At 41.1% G+C, this 22698-nt stretch overlaps 1 protein-coding gene across 5 annotated transcripts; it reads left to right on the forward strand.

The window, feature by feature from the left end:
- The first annotated feature begins 358 nt into the window (after window positions 1-358).
- On the forward strand, window positions 359-22648 carry DHX40 (DEAH-box helicase 40). Of its 5 annotated transcripts, none has more exons than XM_034752615.1 (18): window positions 359-484; window positions 5058-5265; window positions 5630-5775; window positions 6674-6793; window positions 8245-8475; window positions 8724-8790; window positions 10105-10236; window positions 12423-12522; window positions 13052-13138; window positions 13656-13838; window positions 14358-14438; window positions 15202-15359; window positions 17588-17702; window positions 17969-18077; window positions 18408-18502; window positions 19111-19180; window positions 19978-20206; window positions 21821-22648. In XM_034752615.1, exons 2-18 carry the CDS (start codon window positions 5082-5084, stop codon window positions 21958-21960), a joined length of 2247 nt encoding a protein of 748 aa, XP_034608506.1. In that variant the 5' UTR covers window positions 359-484; window positions 5058-5081; the 3' UTR covers window positions 21961-22648. The 5 variants fall into 5 exon arrangements, with proteins under 5 accessions (XP_034608506.1, XP_034608503.1, XP_034608505.1 ...); XM_034752612.1 differs by lacking the exon at window positions 359-484 and adding an exon at window positions 3801-3953; XM_034752614.1 differs by lacking the exon at window positions 359-484 and adding an exon at window positions 3823-3967.
- The last annotated feature ends 50 nt before the right edge of the window (window positions 22649-22698 follow it).

A 22698-nucleotide genomic window follows, 5' to 3' on the forward strand; every position in this document is an offset into this window, starting at 1 on the left:
AAAAATTAGAGTGTAGGAGGCATCTTCTTCCAACTGTGATGCTCCTGGAAAAATTCTACAAATAATACTGTGTCTGGAGCAACCATCCTCCAGGTAGGGATACAGATCTTCTTTTTGAGTAATGTTGCTGACTTGTAGCTAGTGACACAAAAGATGGGCATTAACATAATGGACATCAGAAAAAGGAAAACTATTGACTACCTGAAATGAGGTTGGGCTATGTAAAACACTGGCTTATGTTACGTTTGTCTGCAACCAAATTAAAGCTCAGGGATCTCGCTTCTTGTTAGTTCCCACATATGGAGATTCCGGGCTCATGATTATCTGTCTCTACTTGTTCAGTGTAATTAATAGATGTGGTTTCTCTCCAGCCATTAAGGGATGCTGTGTTCATCATGGAACAGACCATCTCTTCCAGAACAGGGAAAGAGAAATTCCTCAAGGAATTCAGAGTTCACCTCTTGGAAGGTTGGTGATAAAACAGGTTTGTACAACTAAGGACTGAAATATTTCCTGTATTCTACTATTTCTCTACTCAGCAGAAAGCAAAACACATTCACTGCTGTGTGACCAGCACAATTTGGCTAGGGTAGGTGGCAGAGTAGCATTGTCCTCTTTCAGTGAACAAATTTGCAGTGGTGTCTAAACCTAATCCCTAGGCCAAGAGCAATTTTTTCTAGCAAACCTGAAAGGAAAGTGCAACCTCACATAGCACATTTATTAGCATACCAGCTATAAGGATGGAGATGCCATGTTATTAGTGGTTGGGGCAGGGAATTGTAGCTAGGATTCCTGGATTTTTTCCCCAGCTCTGCCAAATTGCTGTTAGTGCAAACCTCTGAATCTGTGTCTGTTTTCCCCATCTGCAAAACTGAGAATATCTCAAGGGGGTATGGGGTGTAATTCATTAATGTTTAAGCAGCAAGAGATTCTTGGTTGAAAGGCACGATATACTGCAAAGACAAAGTTCAAAACTGCCAAAGAGCTTGATTAAAACCAAACATGCCATCCCTACCCTAAGAGGGAAAAAAAATCATCTCACCTGGCTCCATAAACTGTTACAGTGTAAAACTGCCTACGCACAAAGTGTGAGTCATGTCTGATTAAAATAAAACCTGTTAGGAAGATAACCCATGTACATATGAATATCACTTAATAAATTACCATCTCTAAAAATGTGCCAAGAAAATGCAATGATGGGATATTTGCAGTCCTCACTGGGGAATAGTAAAACAGTTAATTTGAATGCTATTAGCTGAGTGAGTTACTAGTAGCAACATAACACTACCACATTTTAAGGTAATAAATCAGGTACATATTTATAAAATGAAGTCATAGCATATTGTATATTATCATATCCCATACTGTATCCTGAGTGAAGAGAACTATATATTGATTATACTAATATAGATGTAAAACTGAATGTTTTTCATGCTCCGAGATAAACATTAATGTCATGTTGGGTAATTTCTGTAGAAGTTTTCAGGTAGATATGGAGGATTTATGGCTCCTGAGTGTCTGAATATCTTGTAATCAAACATGGAAATATGAAAGCTGCAAGACAGAATAGTATGTGAACGATTTTTCAAAAGCTGATGAGCAATTTTGTGCTATTGGCTAATAGATGAGCTTTTGTCCTTGGATACTAATGGTTCACTGCACTGATGAAAGGATCATAACAAGTGTGTATCTATGTTTGGAGGTGTCTAATGATGATGATATTTGGCAGTGTTATATCTTCAAAGAGCTTTGCAAATATTAACTAATCAGTATTTGCAACTTCCTGTGAGCTACGTAGGTAATATATTTAAATATTATCCCAATTTTTTCAGTTGGAGATGCTGAAGTATAGAGGTTAAATGCCTTGGCCATGATGGCGAGGGGAGTCAGTGGTGGGTGTAGGATTAGAACCCAGGAGTTTCTGGCTCCTAGTTTTGTGCTTACGTGATAAGAGAAATTTACCATGTGGTACTCATCACCTATTTATCCCAGTGAGAGGTGAAACATTCTTAATGCACATAAACATGGTTCTTAAAGACAGACTTAAATCTTAGGATGTACATACAATTTCTGTATATCCTTTCTAACAACAGTGGATAGATGACTACCTTGATGAAAGGAAGTGCCATCCAAACCCTTCTCTTCACCATGTTTAATCCTTTGATTACTGATTTTACTGTTTAAATAACATAGAAATCTTACTTCCAGTGGAAGCAGTAATACTGCATTTACCTTTTACTTGGCGATTTGTGTTTTTTTTCCTATAATCTTTAAGTATACCTAGCTTGCCACCTTCTGGGCATATTGGGATTTACACACCAGAGTATCAAAACCAGAAAACATTCAGCAGAGGTTCTTCAATCAAAATGAAAATATCACAGATGTGTATTAAATTGTATTAAGCGAAAGGAGGCTTTTGATTTTGTTCAGATGGTCTTTGTTTCATCATATACTTAATGCCACTTTACAATATAGTTAAGTTTGAAACTGTACTGTAATATTTCCAAATATGTTGTGACAATTTATTGTTTTTAGGGAAAGATTTTCCTATTAATGGGTCACTTGCAGGTAGTTTAAACACTCCCTGAACCTTTTTTATTTAATCATCAAATGTTTTTGTTATTATTTAAGTTGTTCCATATAGGATTTACAGCAAACATTGCAGCCTTTGGGCTAGTGCATGAGAACCAGAAAATGAAAACAATTAGGAAGCATGTATAAACAAACTAAAACAGGCTGCTGTGTTCACATTCTCCAAGCTAAGTGAAATGCAAAAACCAGTGTCAACAGTGACAATGACAGTCTTTTGGTTTGAATAACCAACTCTGTTGCTACAGAGATAAGGGTTTGAGCATAAGGGGGGATCTTATTCACCCCCACCTTGCACCCTCCTTTTCACCTGTGACAAGTGGGGGTAAAGTGTTACCGTCTCAGCCCAGGTCTCACATTCACTTGGCATTGGGGCAGATGACTGGTGCAGGGCCCAGACGAGTCAGGGCCCTACTACATTTAATAGTATCAAAGGGGTAGCCGTGTTAGTCTGGATCTGTAAAAGCAGCAAAGAGTCCTGTGGCACCTTATAGACTAACAGACGTATAGGAGCATGAGCTTCGTGGGTGAATACCCACTTCTTCGGATGCATGTAGTGAAAATTTCCAGGGGCAGGTATAAATATGCAAGCAAGAATGAGTAAGGATAGAGATAATGAATTTAGTCCAATCAGGGAGGAAGAGGGCCTCATCCTCCCTGATTGAACTAACTTCGTTATCTCTAGCCTGACTCACTCTTGCTTGCATATTTATACCTGCCCCTGGAAATTTCCACTACATGCATCCGAAGAAGTGGGTATTCACCCACGAAAGCTCATGCTCCTATACGTCTGTTAGTCTATAAGGTGCCCCAGGACTCTTTGCTGCTTTTACATTTAATAGGGCAGCCTCGCAGCTCAAAGGGCCACTGTGCGCCCCAGTGCCCCTCTCCATGTTTTATGGCTCCTATCCCCATACTGCCAGGGCGAGCTGTGGGGTTCACACAGGGCCCGCGGGGAGTCCTGGGCCGAAGCCGCCCCACTGGGCTGTGAGAGAGCAGAGCCCCTGGGGCGGTGGGGCCCCTTGGGGCAGGGCCTGTGTCCCCCAGCTTGTAGGGAGTGGCGACACTAGCGGGGGAAGAACGGGGCCCAGGGCAGAGCTGGCAGGACTGGGGCACTGAGCAGACCCTTAGCAGGGCGCAGGGGCTATGTAAAGACCAGTGCAGAGGGAGGGGCGGGGCTAGGTGATGAGGATGGACGGGAGGGGGCGTGGCCTGGGTAGGAGGGGGCGGGGTTACAAGTTCCCCGACCCTGTCCCGTCTCCCCGGCGGCTGCAGCGCCCCCAAGTAAACACGAAACGTCATCAGAGCGCGCCGGGTTCCAACTTCCGAGTAGGGAGGAGAGGCCGGCTGGAGTCACGTGGCAGGTACCTGTGGCAGGGTAGGGGAAGCTCCGCCTACTGGGGTGTGGGGGGCCCCCACTCCTCATGGATACGGCGGCGTCGGGTGGTCCTATCCCTACTGTGGGCCTTGTGGGGAGTAACGGGGCCCCGCCCCGCGTTACTGGGGCTTTGACGGGGTGTGTGTAATGGTTTCTGTTCGCCCCCTTCCCTCCCCGGAGGAGTTGGTGTTGTGTGTGTCATGGCTGCTGCCCGGCCCCCTCCCTTCCCTGGTTACTGGTGTGTGGGGGTGTCATGGCTCCGGCCCGGCCCCCTCCCTTCCCTGGTTACGGGTGTGTCACGGTTCCTGCCCGGCCCCTCCCTTCCCTGGTTACTGGTGTGTGGGGGTGTCACGGTTCCTGCCCGGCCCCCTCCCTTCCCTGGTTACTGGTGTGTGGGGGTGTCACGGTTCCTGCCCGGCCCCCTCCCTTCCCTGGTTACTGGTGTGTGGGGGTGTCACAGTTCCGGTCCGGTCCCCTCCCTTCCCTCCACTGGTTACTGGGGGGTGTCATGGCTCCTGCCCCAACTCCTTCCCCTCCCTAGTTACTGGGGCTGGAGGGGGTGTCATGGATCCTGCCCAGCTCTCTTCTTTCCCTGGTTACTGTCTGTGTTTTGGGGATGAGTGAAATGGCACCTCCCTGCCTCCCCGGCTCCGCCCCCCGGTTAATGGGGAATATGGGATGGTGGGGTACAGGTACGCAGTGTAAAAGTGTAGCAGTGTTCTCCAGTACACTGCTAGGTTTTGGGCAGGGGCCATTTCATCCCCACAAACCCATTATTGTGGAGTTCAGTATTTGCACTAGCCATCCTAACTGAAGAGTTGTGCTCTCTCTCCGGTGAGGCTCCCAGGTTTGTGCTTTAGCGGGGTTGAATTCTGCTGTTGGGAAGCTGTCTGGAAAATAGCCTGAGCTGACTCCACCTTCTGCTAGCTCCTGAATTTCATCTTATTAGGATTAGTCTGAGAGAGGACCTGTTTTCCCTGTGTACTGCTAATGTGAAATATAGAACATTTACTGTATACTGTGATATAATTACATTCATGTTTGATATTTGTTACTTTGGGAGGTGTATTCATCTATCTGTGCACCACAGGAGAGCACTCAAATTGTCGCCTGAATGGAAAGAAAAGGCAGTTGCCGAAAGGAAAAAGACAAAGGAAACTCAGACTTCAGAGCCCTCCCTATTCACAGATACAGGAAGAAACTAGTTGAGGCTGTGAGAGACAATTCATTTCTTATTGTGACTGGGGAGACAGGGAGTGGCAAAACTACCCAGCTCCCTAAGTATCTATTTGAAGAAGGTAACTATTTATTTTCTCCTTAAGATGCTACTGGAGAAGTGTAAAACCGTTCAGTTAGACAATACTCTTAATGTACTCTTTTAAAATTAAGTAACTTTCATGTTTCTTCCCCCCTCCTTTTTCCAGGAGACCCACAAATGCTAGTCACTCCCCTCTCCAAAAATTGTTAGCAAAATAGATCAGAGAAATATATATTTTAAATCTTAGAGCAAAGATAATCTGTGTTGGACTTCACTGGTTTGTGAGAGGTGGGGGAGATATTAGTCAGTGAAATCAGTCAGTGAAGCCTTTAAAAATATATTAGCAACAGTTAACATACCACAAAGGTAATTCATTGATGAAGCAATTTCCTTGTCTTTTGTAGGCTTTGCAAAGCATGGAGTGATTGGTGTGACTCAGCCACGCCGAGTAGCTACCATGTCTGTGGCTCAGAGAGTGGCTGAGGAGATGAACTCTTCACTGGGAAGCATAGTGGGATATCAGGTTCGCTTTGATGACTGCACCTCTGAGGTACGAGTTGAAGATTCTTTATTAATGTTGTTTTCAAAAATAATCTCTCTTAATGGAGCAAGATAAATCATTGCATTCTGGGCCCTGTTGTCTCTGTGTGGCACATCTCCATATTAAAAGAGGTGACGCAAGTGGTTCCATTTAATACAAATCAGGTGCAGCCCTTGAGTTCCTGGCAAATTGTCAATATGACCTATGTAAAATAAAGCTGTGTGTCATTCCTTTCAGTGAGGTTGTCCTTGAGCTACATGCACATTACATAAAGGTGCTTGCTTCAGAGTTTGGATGCTCATCATGCTCTGTTTTGTGGATTAGTTTAAATCTAAAATTGCTTTCTGCCATCCAGGAAGTCTGTTTGAATTGAATTCTGTATGTGCATTGTGTGATTCTCTGGTGGAGATGCTATTTTAGCAGTCTGAAATGTGGCTCAAATCAATTTTATATGCTGTACATGTTTTCATAGCATATAACAACTGAAGCATTGCCACAGAATCCACAAATTCTCATCAAGAAGGTGGTTTTTTAAACAGTCTGAATGTGCATGGTAGGTGAATACTTGACTGTGATTTTGTAATTAGAATTATTGGATTGTCATTAGGAGGTGATGCTGAGATCCCTCAATTTAGAAAAGAAGAAAAGAATTGCACAGATTAGAAATATAGCACTTAAGAAATGTTTTAAATAATGGATTTTGTGTATTTGTAAAGTATTTCAGAAAACCTAGCAAATGTCTTTTGTAGCTGTGGCTTAGCACGTTAATTATAGCATGCAAAGTCTCTCACTGAATCTTGATAAGTCTAAATGATCAACTTCAGTCCGTAGTCACTCCTGATATGTGACTGTATGTAATGAAATCCATATCCAGGGCAATAACTGAATGGATGGTTAAACTATTCAGGGTACTGCAATCAAGTATATGACAGATGGCTGCTTACTGAGACAGGTACTGGCAGACCTCCATCTTACCAAATACAGTGTCATTATACTGGATGAAGCCCATGAGCGGAGCTTAAGCACAGTGAGTGTTGCTTTATTTTACACACATAATTCAGTATAACTAAAAAGAAACTTGCAATTCTGTTCTCTATAGGTTCTTGTGCTGCACTCATTCCCTTAGTGTGTGAAATGATGTGACTAACATATGTCATGAATTTGTTCTCCCATTCCTTCTCCAAGGGGAGAAGTGTTTGCACTGGAGTGTCTTGTTTTCGTTGGTTGGTTAGGTGTGTTTTTTTTTTTTTTTTAAATGAAAGTACATGTTGCTATGTATTTGAGAGAGAAGGCCAGGTCAAAGAAACACACCTCGGCGTGGAAAGTGGTGAGGTTTGTGATGGTCCTTAGGTTCCTGGAGGTGTTAATTCTGTTTAGTTCAGTTATAAGAGACTAAAAAGATGATACTCTGCCCCTTGATAGCATCTTTCATTTAATGATCTCAAAGTGCTTTACGTGCTAACTAAAGCTCATGACCTTCCTGTGTGACTTATCACCATTTTTCAGGAGCAATTGAAAGGTTTTAACTGATCAATAGAACAGTAAGTGATTTATCTAGAATCTCCTACAGTGAATTGGTGTCAGGGGTTAGACTAGAACCCAGGGGTCCTGACTTCTTGCCTACTCTTCTAATAATTAAACATGTTTTCCCCCTTATCTGCACCATCCAGATAGAGAAGGTCCAGGTAGTGTAGGCTTTTTCTTCTCTTGGAATGCCTTGAGGTTTACAGTTTGTCTATGTGAGGTTGTAGTGCTTCTGTTTGCCTGTTCAGTTTTGGGTCACTTTCTTCACTGTTGTAATCTACTTATTCCTTCCTTTGGCTGTTGCACAATCCCCAGGGCCTTCTGGCTGGGTGTTACAGTAATAGAACATAGTTATATTTTTTGCAAGTCCCAGTGTTCTATTAAACTTTGGCATTAAGTCAAAGGGATTAAACCAAAACACATTTACACTTTACAAGTCTCTCCTGAGATGGGAGTGTGAGGGGGGGAAAGGGTTACACTCTTCTGACAGTTAGCCTATGGATCTGATTTCAGTTATTTTCTATTTTTTGATTTTTTGCATAATAACTGAGGAAAGAGAGACCACCTCTGAGTGCAGCACAATCACCAGGAAGGGCCATTTTTCTGTGGGGGAACTAGTACTAACAAAACATTGTTACTGCTTTAAAAACAGTTTCCTTTTTGCAGCTGAGGGAGAATTAGGAATGAGAAACAAGGTATTTTAGCTGTGTTGATTCAGCTTGCTGTTCCAGAGCTGTGGAAAAAACTTGGGTTTCTTTAAGCCTACTAAGCATTTTGTTGCTAAGCTTTAGAGAGCAACCAGAATATTTACAAGAAGGAAAAAACCTTTTAAAGCACTTGTGCCCCCAAAGCACACTGCTTAATTTTGTCCTATTTACCAGTGGCTCTGTATTTCAGTGGGCATTTGTACTCAGAAGAGTTGAGTTGTGAAGCTAAGGTGACTCTTTCTTTCAGGACATTTTATTTGGCTTGCTGAAGAAACTGTTCCAACAAAAGAAGCCTCCCAAGAGAAGAAAAGCCCTGAAGGTGGTGGTGATGTCAGCCACCCTGGAGGTAGACAAGCTCTCAGAGTTCTTCGGAGGCTGCGCAGTGGTGGACATTCCAGGAAGGAATTATCCCGTCAAGGAGATATTCTGCAGCCTGCTTGGCCCAAAGGATGCAGAAAGCTCTGCCTATGTTACAGAGGTATTGCTTATTTTCCTTTGCCTGTTTGCCATGTTCTCTCTGTTAGCTGTATGATAATGAGCTCTCCGAGCATTGGAGCTCATCTCTGCATGAAGTATTAAATACTTCATGCAAGGCTGGTTTCTCAAGCTTCCTAGTTTTTGTGGTGGAAAGGGGGAGGAGGGAGTTGATTTACACTGTCAGTTACAACTAGTGACGATTAAAGCTCTAATTCCAGTAGATAATCCTGTTAGTGCTGCTTGTTTCAGGCTGTAAAAGTGACCCTGGATATTCACTTGAATGAGTCAGCAGGAGACATCTTGGTTTTTCTAACTGGTGAGAATTCCTTTTTACTTGAAAAACTCTATCCTGTGCCAAATGGTGGCATTGCCAACAGAAAGAATTATCTTGCTGCTGAATGCCCAGATCATCCTAGAACAATGGGCACTGGCGGCATTAGAGCTGTGTCTAGGTGCATCACTGCAGCAGTTCACAACTGAACTAGGGCATGGAAGGCAAATGTAGAGAAAGTGGCTGTGGCAAACATGTAATGATTTTAAAGATTGTGGGTGGGATTTTCAAAAGGGCCTAAATGGCTTAGGACCACAAGTCCCATTGAAAGTCAATAGAACTTTGTTTCTAAGGCACTTAGGCACTTCCAAAAATCCTACCCTAAAGCTGTTTGGATAGCTTTTCCAACAGTGGTCATTCTATACCTCTAACATTGCCTCTATTCCTGATGTTTCTGTCCTATCCTAATGTGTCAGGAGAAAGATGCCCTAACTACTCCCTACTCCTTTATAAACCCAGCCAAGAGTCTTTCAGGATTTCGATTGTGTGATGGCATTGGTCACTAGTGGTTATAGAAGTACAGAACAGCAAGATCAGAGTCCAGCCCCCTACCAGGGCAGGATATAGTCCCTTGAGAGAGGTGATGTTAGATAGTAAAGACTAGGACAAAAAGTTGAAAATAAACCACATCTAGTTCTACATCCGCTCTTCTGCCCTTTAGAAAAGAAAGATTCTATACAGAAAGTTACACAGCTCGCCTTAGTAGGAAGCAGGAGTATGGAATCTTGTTTTATGGGATGTGAGAAGAGGAAAGAAAATGACTGGTGTGTCACTTTTCTTTGAAGGACCTGTTCTTATATTCCTTGCGCACCAGAACCTCGCCCTGATTTCATAGGGGCTTTAAACAAACAAAATAATCATGTTGATCAACTCTTTCCAATGTGGGAGAGAAGATAAACTCCAGGTTGTTTTTTCTGTGTTCATGTAGAAGAATGAAGCAATGCATTGTATATTTGTACAGTATAAGTGTTCTCTGCTGTCTTCCAGAAAAGAGAAGCTCCTTAAATAATCCCCCTGGCAAAAACTCAGTTAATTTATAATTCAGGTTGCTGAAATAATTAATAAAACCTGATACAAAATACATATCTAAACCATCACTGTTGCACAGAAAAACCCTAAGCATAAAACCAAGTTTGAAAAGACTGCAAATGACCAGTTAATTTTCCTTTACCCTTGCAGTTGTACTGGCATCTCCATAGTATGTGTAAAAGACCAGATTGTGTAGAGCTGTTGCAAGCTAACAAGGTAAAGTCCTCACTACATAGTTTATATTTTAAGTACTTCTGTATTTTGCTTTAGGACAATCTGAGATAGAAAGAACGTGCGACTTACTTTTCCAGAAAGCGGAATCTATTGATTACCGCTATGATGTGCAAGATTGTTCTGTTGAAGGTTTGCTTATCTTACCGTTGTATGGGTCAATGCCAACAGGTAAGGCTTACTGAATTAAACATAGTGTTATGTTTAGTTCATGCAGATCTTAGCTGCAATTAATTGTTATATGTGACATCCTGGTCAGATACTTTCATTTTGAATGGAAACAACACAGCCATTTGCTTACCTATTTGAGAGACTAATAAAGCAGTATTGTCACAAGCTAATCATAATCTGGCCTGGTCAGTTCTTGCTTGGGAACCATGAATTAAAATCCATATGCTGCTGGAAGTGTTGGCTTAGAAGGCAGTGCCCTTCTCTCCAAAGCAGTCCTGAATGACAGTCCTAGCATGGAAAAAGTGAATGCTGTGTTGTTGGAAGTTCAGTCTTTCAGTTTGTACCAAACCCCAAAGTTCTGACTACTTATGGTTATTAAAAATGTCAGAGTGGTGTTCACAAGAATTTGCTGGCTCTGATGTCCTGGCCAAACTTCAGCACTGATAATGATATTCTGCTGCTCTGAAATTCCCCTTGCAGCCTAATAGGAAAAAGAGAAAATAATTGTACTGTGTACTGGTTCATAATGGTAGTTGGCAAAAATCCATTAAATAGTCAGATCCTGTCAATATCTTTTCATAATGACATGTTGTCTTTCCTGTATTAAAAACACATATAACTTTTCTTGTAAAGCTATTGCATTCTTCTGCTCCCAGCAGAGAAAATTCTTGTGCCATAACTAGAAGCCGGAGGATTCCCTAGCTATGAGTAGATCGTCATACTTGCCCTAAGGATTCCTGTTATAGCTACTGTCCTTCCACCTGAGGACTGGATGGAATTATTGTTAAAGCTCATTATCTCTACTCTGTAACTGGCTAACGGGGGTGTTGAGTGCTAGGAAGTCTTTCTCCTTTTCAGTCCAGCGTTTGCTTTTAAAATAAAGTGTCATTTCAAAAGCTTCACATAGAATTTGTGGATAGTGTCTGTTATGGGGCGATGATACCCATTTTCAATTAAAACATGTTTGGTAGGGATTTGACTTAATTACTCAGTTGTGTTGCTCCAATTAAAAAAAAAAAGGTAACTTTTGATTAAGATTAAAGTGTTTACCAATAAGATATGTGGCAATAAGATTATACATACAAGAGAAGATAAAAAGAATGTGGCGTTACCCTATATAGAAAGTGTAAATTACTGAACTAAGTCTGCAGTGTTGCTGCCTAATTTTGAAGGGTTCAAAAACGAAGGCTTCATGACTTCTACAAAAACAGATGTGTTTTCGCTTCATATGATCTTGAATGTGGTATTAATTGTGTGGGTGCAATGTGTAGAATGCTGAAAGGCAGAATAAATGTACATGAGAAGAGTAGGTCAGCAATTTTAGAGCCTGGAAACCTTCGTAGGGAGTATATTGGTTGATGACATGTAGGGAGGGTTATGACCTTGTTCCCTCCCAAAAGGATGGACCGAGGATTGAATGAGAGAGGAGTTATTTATTTTTACAACACCAAAGGTACCAGGATAGTGCTTGAAAGCCATCATTATTTTATTATTGTGAAATGTCTGGGAGCCCCATTGTACTTGGCAGTATATAACACACAACAAAAAGATGGGCCATGCCCCAAAGAGCTTGCCATCTAAGTATAAACATATGACTTTAGAGGGAGATTTTCAAAGGCATAAAGGAAAGTTAGATGCCCAACTCCCATCTGTGCCTTTGAAAATCTCCTAAATAAGACCGAGGGAAATGTATTATAAGATGGATTGTTTGGGTAATCTTAACCTGCAGTAAGGTATATTGAGGTTTTAATTAATTTTGATGGGAAACTTATTCTATTGATCTCCAGTTGCTTTGGTTTCTTAGACCTCAGATTGTTTCTTAACATGCTTTAAATCCTCCTTAAACATTCCATTTAGAGCTGGCATTTTGCTTGGTTCCCTACGTCTGTATTTCTCTTGCACAAGAGCTATCGAAAAGGGCTGCACTTAAAAGCACTTAAGCTAGAGACTTTCTTAAGGAACTAACAATAGAGAAGAGGTGATGTTGTTCCCGACAAGTATATTAAAGACGATTGTAAAGCAGTTCTTGTTTTGAAATTCATCTCCTGGCTCACCTTTTAGTTTCAACCCAAAGACCTCCATTCATTTTCTGTCTTTAGTGGGTAATCTTGTCCTTTTCTAGAGATGGAATTTGACTTTTGTGCATCCTGACGTAAAAGATTACTTGACGGACTCTTTCTCTTTAGATCAGCAGAGAAGAATATTTTTGCCACCTCCTCCAGGCATTAGAAAATGTGTCGTATCCACAAACGTTGCTGCAACATCTCTGACTGTTGATGGAATCAGGTAACTATTTCCTATCCTTGGTAAAAGCTGTAACCAAGGGAATGACTCAATGCTGCATTAGAATTGAAAAAACCTCATCCAATCCCTCCCCCCATCTGTTTCTGTTGTTCTGATCCTGCTGAGTAATTACATGCCCTTTTGCAGTAAGTGACTCTTCTCTTTATGTAGACCAGAAATATGTTTTAGTCAGTTTAATAAATGATGCATCCCCTTTGCTCTGGCACTCTTAAGTAGACTTAAAGAGTTCTTAATATCAGTTTATCTGATTTTGAAACCAAACCCAGTACTTTGATTGCACTAAATCAGTGTAATTTCTGTGTAGACAAGCCCTACATGAGGAATTTCCTCACTGTCCATCCCATTGTAGTTCAGTAAATGGCCAGCAGAGTGCAACTATCTTCTTCCACTTTTGCAGACCGACCGGGTTCCATTTGACATGTTACTGTTGACTGAGGATAAGGAACCTAAGCCACTGCCTGATCTAGGTCCCTTGTCCAGTATCTTATGATATTTTTAATTTTTTTTTCAGGTATGTTGTTGATAGTGGATTTGTGAAGCAGTTAAATCATAACCCCAGGGTTGGCTTGGACATACTGGAGGTGGTTCCCATTTCAAAGTAAGTTAGAAGAAAGGTAATTTACATTCTGGTTTGAGAGGAGTTCTCAGATTGCCTTTGAAAGTTGCTTTGAATGTACTGTGTGACTGCAATTTTCCCCGTATAAAGAAGAGCAGAGAGATCTTGGAGGCACTGCAGCACATTTAGCTTTCATTTGCAGCTCTATTAGGTCAATATTTAGAAAACATCAGGGATAGTAAATAAAACATTTTAGTAGAGCATGGTACTTTAATTTTAATCATGAGCAGTGAGGAAGAACTCGCCATGTATTATCTGTAATCTGAAAATGATTTACACCATCTTTCCAACATTGAACACAACTAATTCAAAGAAGTTCAGGAAGTTTTGCCCAGTATTATTTCTTTATGCTGTTACATTTTGCATAGCAGGGTTTCTGTACAATATATTAAATCCTTCATCTAGAGAGAGACAAATTGCTATCATTGATCATAATTATAGGGTGCTTTGCTACTTTGATGACAAGCACAGTATTATTTTTCTTTGCTTATTTTTGAAGGAGTGAAGCAATGCAACGAGCAGGCCGAGCTGGCAGGACATCATCTGGAAAATGCTACAGGGTGTACAGCAAGGAATTCTGGGATCAGTGTATGCCTGATCACATGATCCCAGAGATTAAGAGAACTAGTCTTACATCTGTGATCTTGACCTTGAAGTGCCTTGCTGTACATGATGTCATAAGGTAACCCATGGGGGAGGGAATTGTAATCTCCCTCTGAGTCTTGGCAATGCATGTTATAGAGTGTTGGCACCAGAAAGAGAACACACTATGTCCTATTGGTACCAAGAACAGGATTAGGTATCAGGGCAAATGGGACAACATCAACTCTTCTGTCATTCTCCTAAAAATCTCCAGCGTTAGGCTGTGTCTTAGGCTTTACATCTCTTTGGGGATCTGTCAAAACTAGCTCCTGAAATAACAGTAATCTTTGTTAGTGTTTTAAAGGAACATTGTTGATGTTTGTGTGTGTAAATATAGATATATTTGTGTGTGCAAACAGAGCTCTTTTGGGATATGGAAGCTGTTTCCCTCATTAAATAGAAATGTGTAACTATTATACATACACGTGCAAACACGCTTTCCCTTGGTTGTTGACCTGGATTGAAGGATTCCAAGAGTATTGCAATATAAAACACTTACAGCTTTAGCGAACTACCTTGAGCCCAAGCAGTGGAATTTATTCTGCCTTTCTGTTTGTAGGTTCCCCTATTTGGACCACCCCGAAGAGAGGCATATTTTAGAGGCTCTTAAGCAACTTTACCAGTGTGATGCTATTGACAGGTAAAGAGGGCAGAAACCAACTTTATCTTTTTAACCTCAGTACTTACAAAAAAAAATTTGTGACTTAATTTTGTACTGTTGTTAATGCGTTGCAACATAAGGTAGATTGCTTTCCTCAGCAGTAGAACCCATATATTAGTTTTCCCATGAACTTAAATATTTTTCAGTCTGAAAAGAATGTTCTGATCTGATCCAAGAGGAAGGATGGGCCACTGGTTGGGGCACTAACCTGGGACTCAGGAGACCCGGATTCAGTTCCTTGCTCTGCCCCAGATTTCCCTGTGTGATCTTGGGCAAGTCACTTAGCCCTTTTGTGCTTCCATTCCCCATTTGTAAAATGGGGCAAATATCACCTCACAGGGCTGTTGTGAGGCTAAATATGCTAAAGTGTCTGAGATACTCAGACATAACAGTAATTGGGACCAATATAATATTTAAGAGAGAAGCACACACATCTTATCCTAATCTTCTAAGAATTCTTCACACTAATCCTGCACTCCTGATGCACTCAAAACCCCCACTAACAGTGCAGATGGGACAGGACGTGAGCAATCTGAGGGAGAGTTTTGGCTAGAGGATCATCTGCTGTCTGGATTTGCAAGGCCTCTCTCTCTCTCCTGGGCCTCTGGGGAGTGTGTCTTTATATAAAAGCCAATGAAGGCTCTGTTGGAGATGTCCTGGCTACTTGGGTCTTGTACCTACGTTCTGGCCTTACAGATTTAGTCTGTTCAATCTGATGTTTGAATCTTTTCCTCCCAATAAGGAGAGGCCACGTGACAAGACTGGGAGAGTTTTTGGTGCAATTTCCTCTCCCTCCAAACCTGACCTGTGCTGTCATAAAGGCAGCTTCTCTCGACTGCGAAGATCTATTGCTTCCCATAGCTGCGATGTTGTCTGTCGAAAATGTCTTTATACGACCTGGTAAGAAGCCCCGTTCTCCAGAAGCAGGTAATCTTAGGTTATGAATTGTACCCTGAGCAGAGTGACTGTCAGGAGGTGGTTGGTCAACACACAGTGCTCAGTCTGGAGAACTTGTCCTTAATGTCCTTATGCATTTTGTCTTTCACTTCTTCACTGGTTTCCCATTCCTAATGTCATTAGTTATGTGAAGCCACAGCTCATTACATACACGCACTTCAGTCATCAGTGGGAATCATCTGGAAATCTCTGGCAAAAAAAAACACAAGCTCCTCTCACTTGAGCTAAAAGAATGACTCCATGAGCTATCAGTAAGGAGCAAGCTTGTATTCAAATAGCCCAGTCACTAGAGGGAGACATGGCTGCACATTCTAAGCCAGTGTATTTCATAAACACTGTCTGTAGCAGCGTGGGGAGTGTCACTGTTTAAAAGATGCCATTGCAATTGGCAGCTCAGATCTAGTATTGTAACAAAAAATAACACCTCATCAGATGCTACCTGGATCCACTTTTGGTCAGTCTGCAGTGAGAGACCAAGAGCTGACTAGATTAAAAGAATGAACTCACCCTAGAAATGATCCCTCTGGGGCAGGATTATTAGTCAGTGTTGAGGGAGCATGAACTGCTGCTGCTGGTCCTATGCCAATTCTGCGACTAAACAGATTTAATTCTGCTGGGCTTTCAGGTCAGAACCTTTCACTAGCACTGAGCTCACTCGCTTTTTAAAAAAGTGTGTGTAGCAAAGTCTTGGGGAGAACTTTGTCCTTTCTGCTCATGTTCATTGTCAGTGTCTGGTTATCTCTGTAATGTATTAACTCGTTTGCTGATACAGCGGCAAAAGGCAGTTCAGTTGTAAGTGAGCTATCAGAAGATTTTTGCTGTTGGATGGTACGCTGCAGTTCCTCGCACTCCTTGATTTTGCTTTCCCATTCTCCCTCTGGCTCCTTTTGCAGCTTGTTCACATTTCCTTTTCAGCCAGCTAACAAACTAGTGCAGGGACTCCAGTCCCCGTTAAACAGTTTACCTGTCAATCTGGAGACAAGGGATCATGGAATAGGCTCACATCCTGCAAACACTTACTCATGTGCTAAAGCTAAGTGCATGAGTACTTTTGTTGACTTCAGTGGAGCCGCATGTGTATGAAATTAAATACCTGAATGTATGTGTGGTCATGGCCTGGGGAAGTGCAGCAGCATACTGCATTGGCTTAAAGCAGCCCATATCTGTCTTTATTTGGGGCGGAGGGAATCCTTTTGAGATCAAAATTTGAGGTCAAAATTCTGAGATGTTATTTCTTTGACATGGCACATTCTTTGCAATTACATGAAGGTTTCTGTAGACTCATGGGTTGAGTTTCATGCCAAACTATTGATTTCTTCTATCTATCCCAGGGGTCGGCAACCTTTCAGAAGTGGTGTGCCGAGTCTTCATTTATTCACACGAATTTAAGATTTTGCGTGCCAGTCATACATTTTAACGTTTTTAGAAGGTCTCTTTCCATAAGTCTTTAATATATAACTAAACTATTGTATGTATGTAAAGTAAATAAGGTTTTTAAAATGTTTAAGAAGCTTCATTTAAAATTAAATTAAAATGCAGAGCCCCCCCAGACCGGTGGCCAGGACCCGGGCAGTGTGAGTGCCACTGAAAATCAGCTCGTGTGCCACCTTCGGCACACGTGCCATAGATTGCCTACCCCTGATCTAGCCATTGCTATGTTATCTGGACTTTGTGACATAAGTTAGTTCAACAGGATAAATGAAACTGCCCACAAGTAGCAGCAGCAGGCCCTGTTTTTTCTGTCTCATCTGAAATGTGAGGTCCTGCTGCTCAGATCAAATCTTCCACTCAGTTTCTAGAAACTCTTTAAACTCTGTTGCTTCTGTATATTTTCATGTCGTCATTCTACATGACCACTCAGAATTGATCATGAGAGAGAACAATACCCACTAACCTTTCCCAAGGAAAGAGTTTAGCACTTGCATCAAAGCTACATCTCTAGTGCTGGCTGACAGTTTTAATCCAGCTTTAATAGCAGCTTCATGTTCTCAGAAGTGGGAGAGACAAAACTGAGGCCGGGGGGTGAGTGGGAAAGAAATGAGTCTTAAAATAATCTAAATAAAGAGCCAAGACTTTCAGCTGCACTTTAGAGAGAGTATAGAAAACGAGGGTAGGAGTGACAAATGAAAATTGAATTTGTTAAAGTGAAATATAACTTAGTGTTTCCTCAGGTGACCTTCAGAAACAAAAGGAAGCGGAACTCCGCCACCAGGAACTGTCATTAGAGGCAGGAGGATGCAATGATTTTGCAACCCTTTTAAACATCTTTGAACAGTGCAAATCAAGGTACATAGGTGTTTATTCAATGCCCAGAAGATATCTACTGGGAACTCTATTGTACATTTCTTCTCTAAAGCCCATCTATATGTACATGTGCTCATACCCAGATGATTTTTGCATACTGTAATATATGTACAGTACAAGGAATCTGCTGTCTGAATTTACATGAATGTTTGTTGTCTTCTTTGTACGACCATAATAAAAAATATCAGCAACTTGCTGCCTTCCACTTACGAAAGACCTCGTTATAACACTGGTATCTCTATTCCTAGCAAGTCTCCTGCAGCTTGGTGCCAAAAACACTGGGTCCACTTCAGAGCTTTAAAATCTGCTTTTAGTGTGGAAGCACAACTTCAGGAAATAACCAGTAAGCTTAAACAGGTGAACAAACTTCCTTCTAATGTAAATTAATGGCATTTGTCTTTGCACAAGTGCCTATGTTAGATGTGTACTGCAGTATGGAGTCTTCACTAGATGGCTGCCATCTTTGTCCTAATCTAAACTAATCTTTTTAGGCTACAGTGAGGTGTGTACTAATAAAAACCTTTCTCTAAATATGTGGTGTAATGGTAGCAACGGACAAAAGGAAGGTCCTAGAAAATAGCTGACTATGAAGTGTGAAACACAAGGTTTAAGCTCCTGAGGGGGAAAGGTGTGACCAATTTTCCTTTAACAAAGACACTAATCCATTTTGTGCTGCTCTTTTTGCAGCTGTCAGACTTCCCAAGAGAGCGTTTTGATGGCTCCAAAAGTGAGATACTCAGAAGATGTCTGTGCACGGGGTACTTCACCAATGTCGCCCGAAGGTAAGGAGTGGAGTTTGGGGAATTGGATGGAAAAGATTTGCCACATTTTAGTATGTGCTTATAAATCAAAACAAATAGTCACAAGACTATACTATAGTTTATTAAAAGGGTCAACTTCACTTGTTACAGCAGGAGAGGAGCTGTCTGAGTGCAGGACTGGGAGCCAGGAGTCTTAATTTCCAGGGCCAGCTCTGCCACTGACTCTCATTGTTATTTTGGACAAATTATTTAACTTCTTGGTATCTCAGTCTCCATATCTGTGAAATGTGAGGGGATAATACTTAATTACCCACCTTGGAGGGGCATTGGGAGGCCTAGCTAATATTTGTAAAGGTCTCTGCGGATGTCAGAATCATCATCTGTCAGCAAGATGGAAATCCTAAAACCACATTTGTCACAGGATCAAGTTTGGACTGAAAAGAGACTTAATATGGTGTATAAAGAGATGGTTTAATCCTCATCTAGTATTTACACTTATTTCTGGAAAGTTTATTTTTTCTATGTTAAAGCATTTTCTCCTATCCTGCTGCTGCTCTTTTTAGACTGTGTTGGTGTCTAAGCACAGCTAAATATGTCACTGGATATAAAAATATTCCCCATGCTTTTAGGTCCGCAGGCAGGACGTTCTGCACAATGGACGGACATGGTAGCATAGTCCATCTTCATCCTTCATCAGCAGTAAGTTACTTACTTCTGCTAATAGTTGTGTGGGTGTTTTTTTTTCCAGGTAAATGGAAAAATAAAGCAGGCTATGCAAATTGTTTCCCTGATCTTTGGCTTGTTTGTTCCTGGTGTAAGATTGAAGCTAGCTTCTGGCCATGTGAAATATTGCACACAGCCTCCATACTGTAAGACACTAGCCTATAGTGTCTAGACTTTACCACATCTTTCCTTAGGGAATCGCACAGAATCAGAATTCGTACAAACGTTTGATTTGTGAAGGCAATGTGATCTAGTGGCTATAACCCAGAACTGGAAAAGTTAATAGATCTGAATTCTCGCTCTGGCTCTCACCGACTTTCTGTGCAACTTTGGGCAAGTCACTAACTTCTATACCTCAGTTTTCCCATCTGCAAGAAGGAGATAATATTAACCTACCTCACAGGCTTTTTAAGAGGATTAATCGATTCATGTGTCTGAAGTACTTGGAGATCCTCTCCTGGAAGATGCTCTAGAAATGAAAACTATTATTGATGAATGTTACTGAAGGCAACTCTAGGTTCTGAATTAGTCTGGTTAAATATTGGATGTTTCAGCATTCCAAAGTAAAAGCCATAGGAAGGCATGAAGGATTAAATAACTTCTCAAAAGGGAATGGGGAGGAGAGCAAGACAAAAGGGTTTAGCTGTTAACCAGTTTGTGGCAAGAATCTGAATTAGGACCCATGTTTTTTTCTGCTGTCAATCTGCAGAGCACACTTATTGAAAGAAAACCAAGATAGTAATCTGAAAAAATGTGAATAACTTTATCTTTAGCTCCATGACCAGGAACCTCAACCTGAATGGATCATCTTCCATGATGTCCTGGTCACATCTAAAATGTATGTGAGGATGGTGTGTCCTATTCGCTATGAGTGGGTCAAAGACTTGTTGCCTAAGTTGCATGAAATTGATGTGTATGAACTGAGCAGTGTGGCACGGGAAGAGGTGACTGAGGAGGAAATAACCAAGTGGAAAAACAAGGAAGACCTCAAACGACAGTATGGTGAGCAAACTGGTCTGTTTTCCATAAACCTGAATCAGAAATTGACTACTGCCTCTTTTAGCCATGTTAGGAGGTTGTGAATGAGAGATGGCATAATGCATGCTGAGTATTGCAGCATCTAGGCTAGTGACTTCACGCGTGTTAACCTGGCCACACCTCTTTTGACTTTTGTCTTCTGTCAGTAACGTTAGCTGTGCACACTCCTGTAACTGGAAGAAAAGCATTTTGAACATGAACACCTATTTTCACAAGTTACTGTAGGTTTGGAAAGGGTATTTCCCCTACTGTAGAGAGTATAACTATTTGCTAACCTGATATTGTCAGAGAGAAATTCCAAGAGCTATAATACAGATGGGAAAGAAAAAGAGGTGTGGTGAGGGGGGAGATCATCACAAATTCATTGTCAGCAAAATAACATCCAGCAAAGTTTAACAACTGATTTAAAAATAATGGTTTGTTTTAATTAAACTAGTGCATATTAACTGATTCAGCAGCTTGATATTCTCTGAATTCTTTCGTCAGCGGTTTCAGTAGAGAAGCCCCTGAGCTGCCCTTTCCAAACACGGATTTGAGAGACATTGGCAGGGCATTGCGAGGGAATCGTGAACTGTCGTTACCTGTGGATAAATACGGAACTTCAGCCTTCAAGATAGCATGTTTTACCATCAGTACTTCCCTTAATTAAAAGGGTTTTTTTTTTAAACACAATTAAAGACAATGTCCTGTGGCAGCTTATAGACTAACAGACGTATTGGAGCATAAGCTTTCGTGGGTGAATACCCACTTTGTCAGATTCGGCATTCATCTGACGAAGTGGGTATTCACCCACGAAAGCTTATGCTCCAATAAGTCTGTTAGTCTATAAGGTGCCACAGGACTCTTTGTTGCTTTTTACAGATCCAGACTAACACGGCTACCCCTCTGATACTTGTTTTAAAAAAAAAAAATATATATATATATATATATATATATATATATATATAAATCAAAATCATTTAATGTTATGACAAATAACTCATGTTTCGCCAATACATTCAGGCAGGTGAATTCATCCACTGCCATGATCTGAGACAGCTCAGTGGGAGCGGGAGAGAGTTTGCATTTCTAATAGATTCCTCTTCCAGGAATTCTCTACCTCCATATTTTTTTTTCTTCTCCTTTCAAGAAAATCCAGAAAGGCATTTTCCCCAAGCATTTTGTATTTTTTTCAGAATTGAAGAGGTAGCATAGAAAAGTAACAAATGCATAGAACTTGAGGCCTAAAGACTCAGTTATAGTAAAACGAACATGGTCCAGATATATACTAGGGGTGATCGCACATGCAGATATTGACAAGAGGGTTGAGGGTATGATTTTTCTATAACTTAAGTGTAGCTGGATATACGCTATATTTGTCTTTGAGACTTTAGTTTTTCCATAAAAAGGACGTCCTAGTTACTTTGCCGTTTGTCTCTTCTGGAGATCATTGGACCATCCATTGGCATGGCCGAGAGCAGCACTTGAAAAATTTGAGCTTCTGTTGGTTTTAGTTGATCAGCTGGCCCTATGAGTGTGAAGTCAGGGGGTGGAAGTGGCATTTATGACACAGAATTGTAATGTTTTGTTTTTCTGTAGAAAAACTAAAAGATGACTCTGCAAAGAAGATGGAGAAAAGGAATGATGATAAATCAATACAGGATGCCCGAGTGCGTTACCTGCAGAGAAAACAGCAAAGGGCACAGTGTATAAATGCCACGCTGAAGGAGATGGGCTAGTACAGTGATGAGTACTCTAGCAAAGGCACTCAGTGCAATTGCTTGTTGATAAGCTTGCAGCATAACCACGTCAAAAAAAAAAAAAAAAAAAAAAAAGGTGAGAACTGAAGGAAGCTGCCAGTTCACGTGGAGTCTATCTGCTTGGGGGCACAGCCTGATACTCCTTGCTGTTTTTGTGACAGACAGTGAGGAAAGGTTAATGATCTGAACTTTAATTGCCATGTGTCTTAGGCAGTAACTTATTCACTGCAAATGTGGCTGAAGAAGCAGTATTTACAGCCTGTTCTATGTCACTCAGTTGGAATTGGAGTTGGCCTATAAAAATGGGCATTGTGTCAATGCAATTTTTAATCACATTTTCTTGAAAACCTTTTGAAATGAGTATAACTGTCCAGTGTTACATTTTTAAAAAGATATGTATTTGTTTTATTTCCTTCTGTAAATTGTTGGCTTACAGGACCTGTGTGATCGTTTTACTAAATTATGTACAATTACCATTTTTAAATTGTATACTACTTCATGTGCTCTTTTAACAATGGGATAATAAGAATCCAAATTAGAAAGGCTTATGTCATTTACCTACGTTCTGCCTCATGCAGGGTCATTACTTACTCTGTATTTAGCTGTACCACACACAGTGATTGCTTTGGCATTAAAATGTCTCATTGGGATGATTTTTTTTGGTAAATGGATGTTTGCGTTCTTGCCATCAAGGCACGGCCTGTTTGTCATAGGGAA

Source organism: Trachemys scripta, chromosome 18, assembly GCF_013100865.1.
Source record: "Trachemys scripta elegans isolate TJP31775 chromosome 18, CAS_Tse_1.0, whole genome shotgun sequence".
In the NCBI taxonomy this organism is placed as follows: Eukaryota; Metazoa; Chordata; order Testudines; family Emydidae; genus Trachemys; species Trachemys scripta.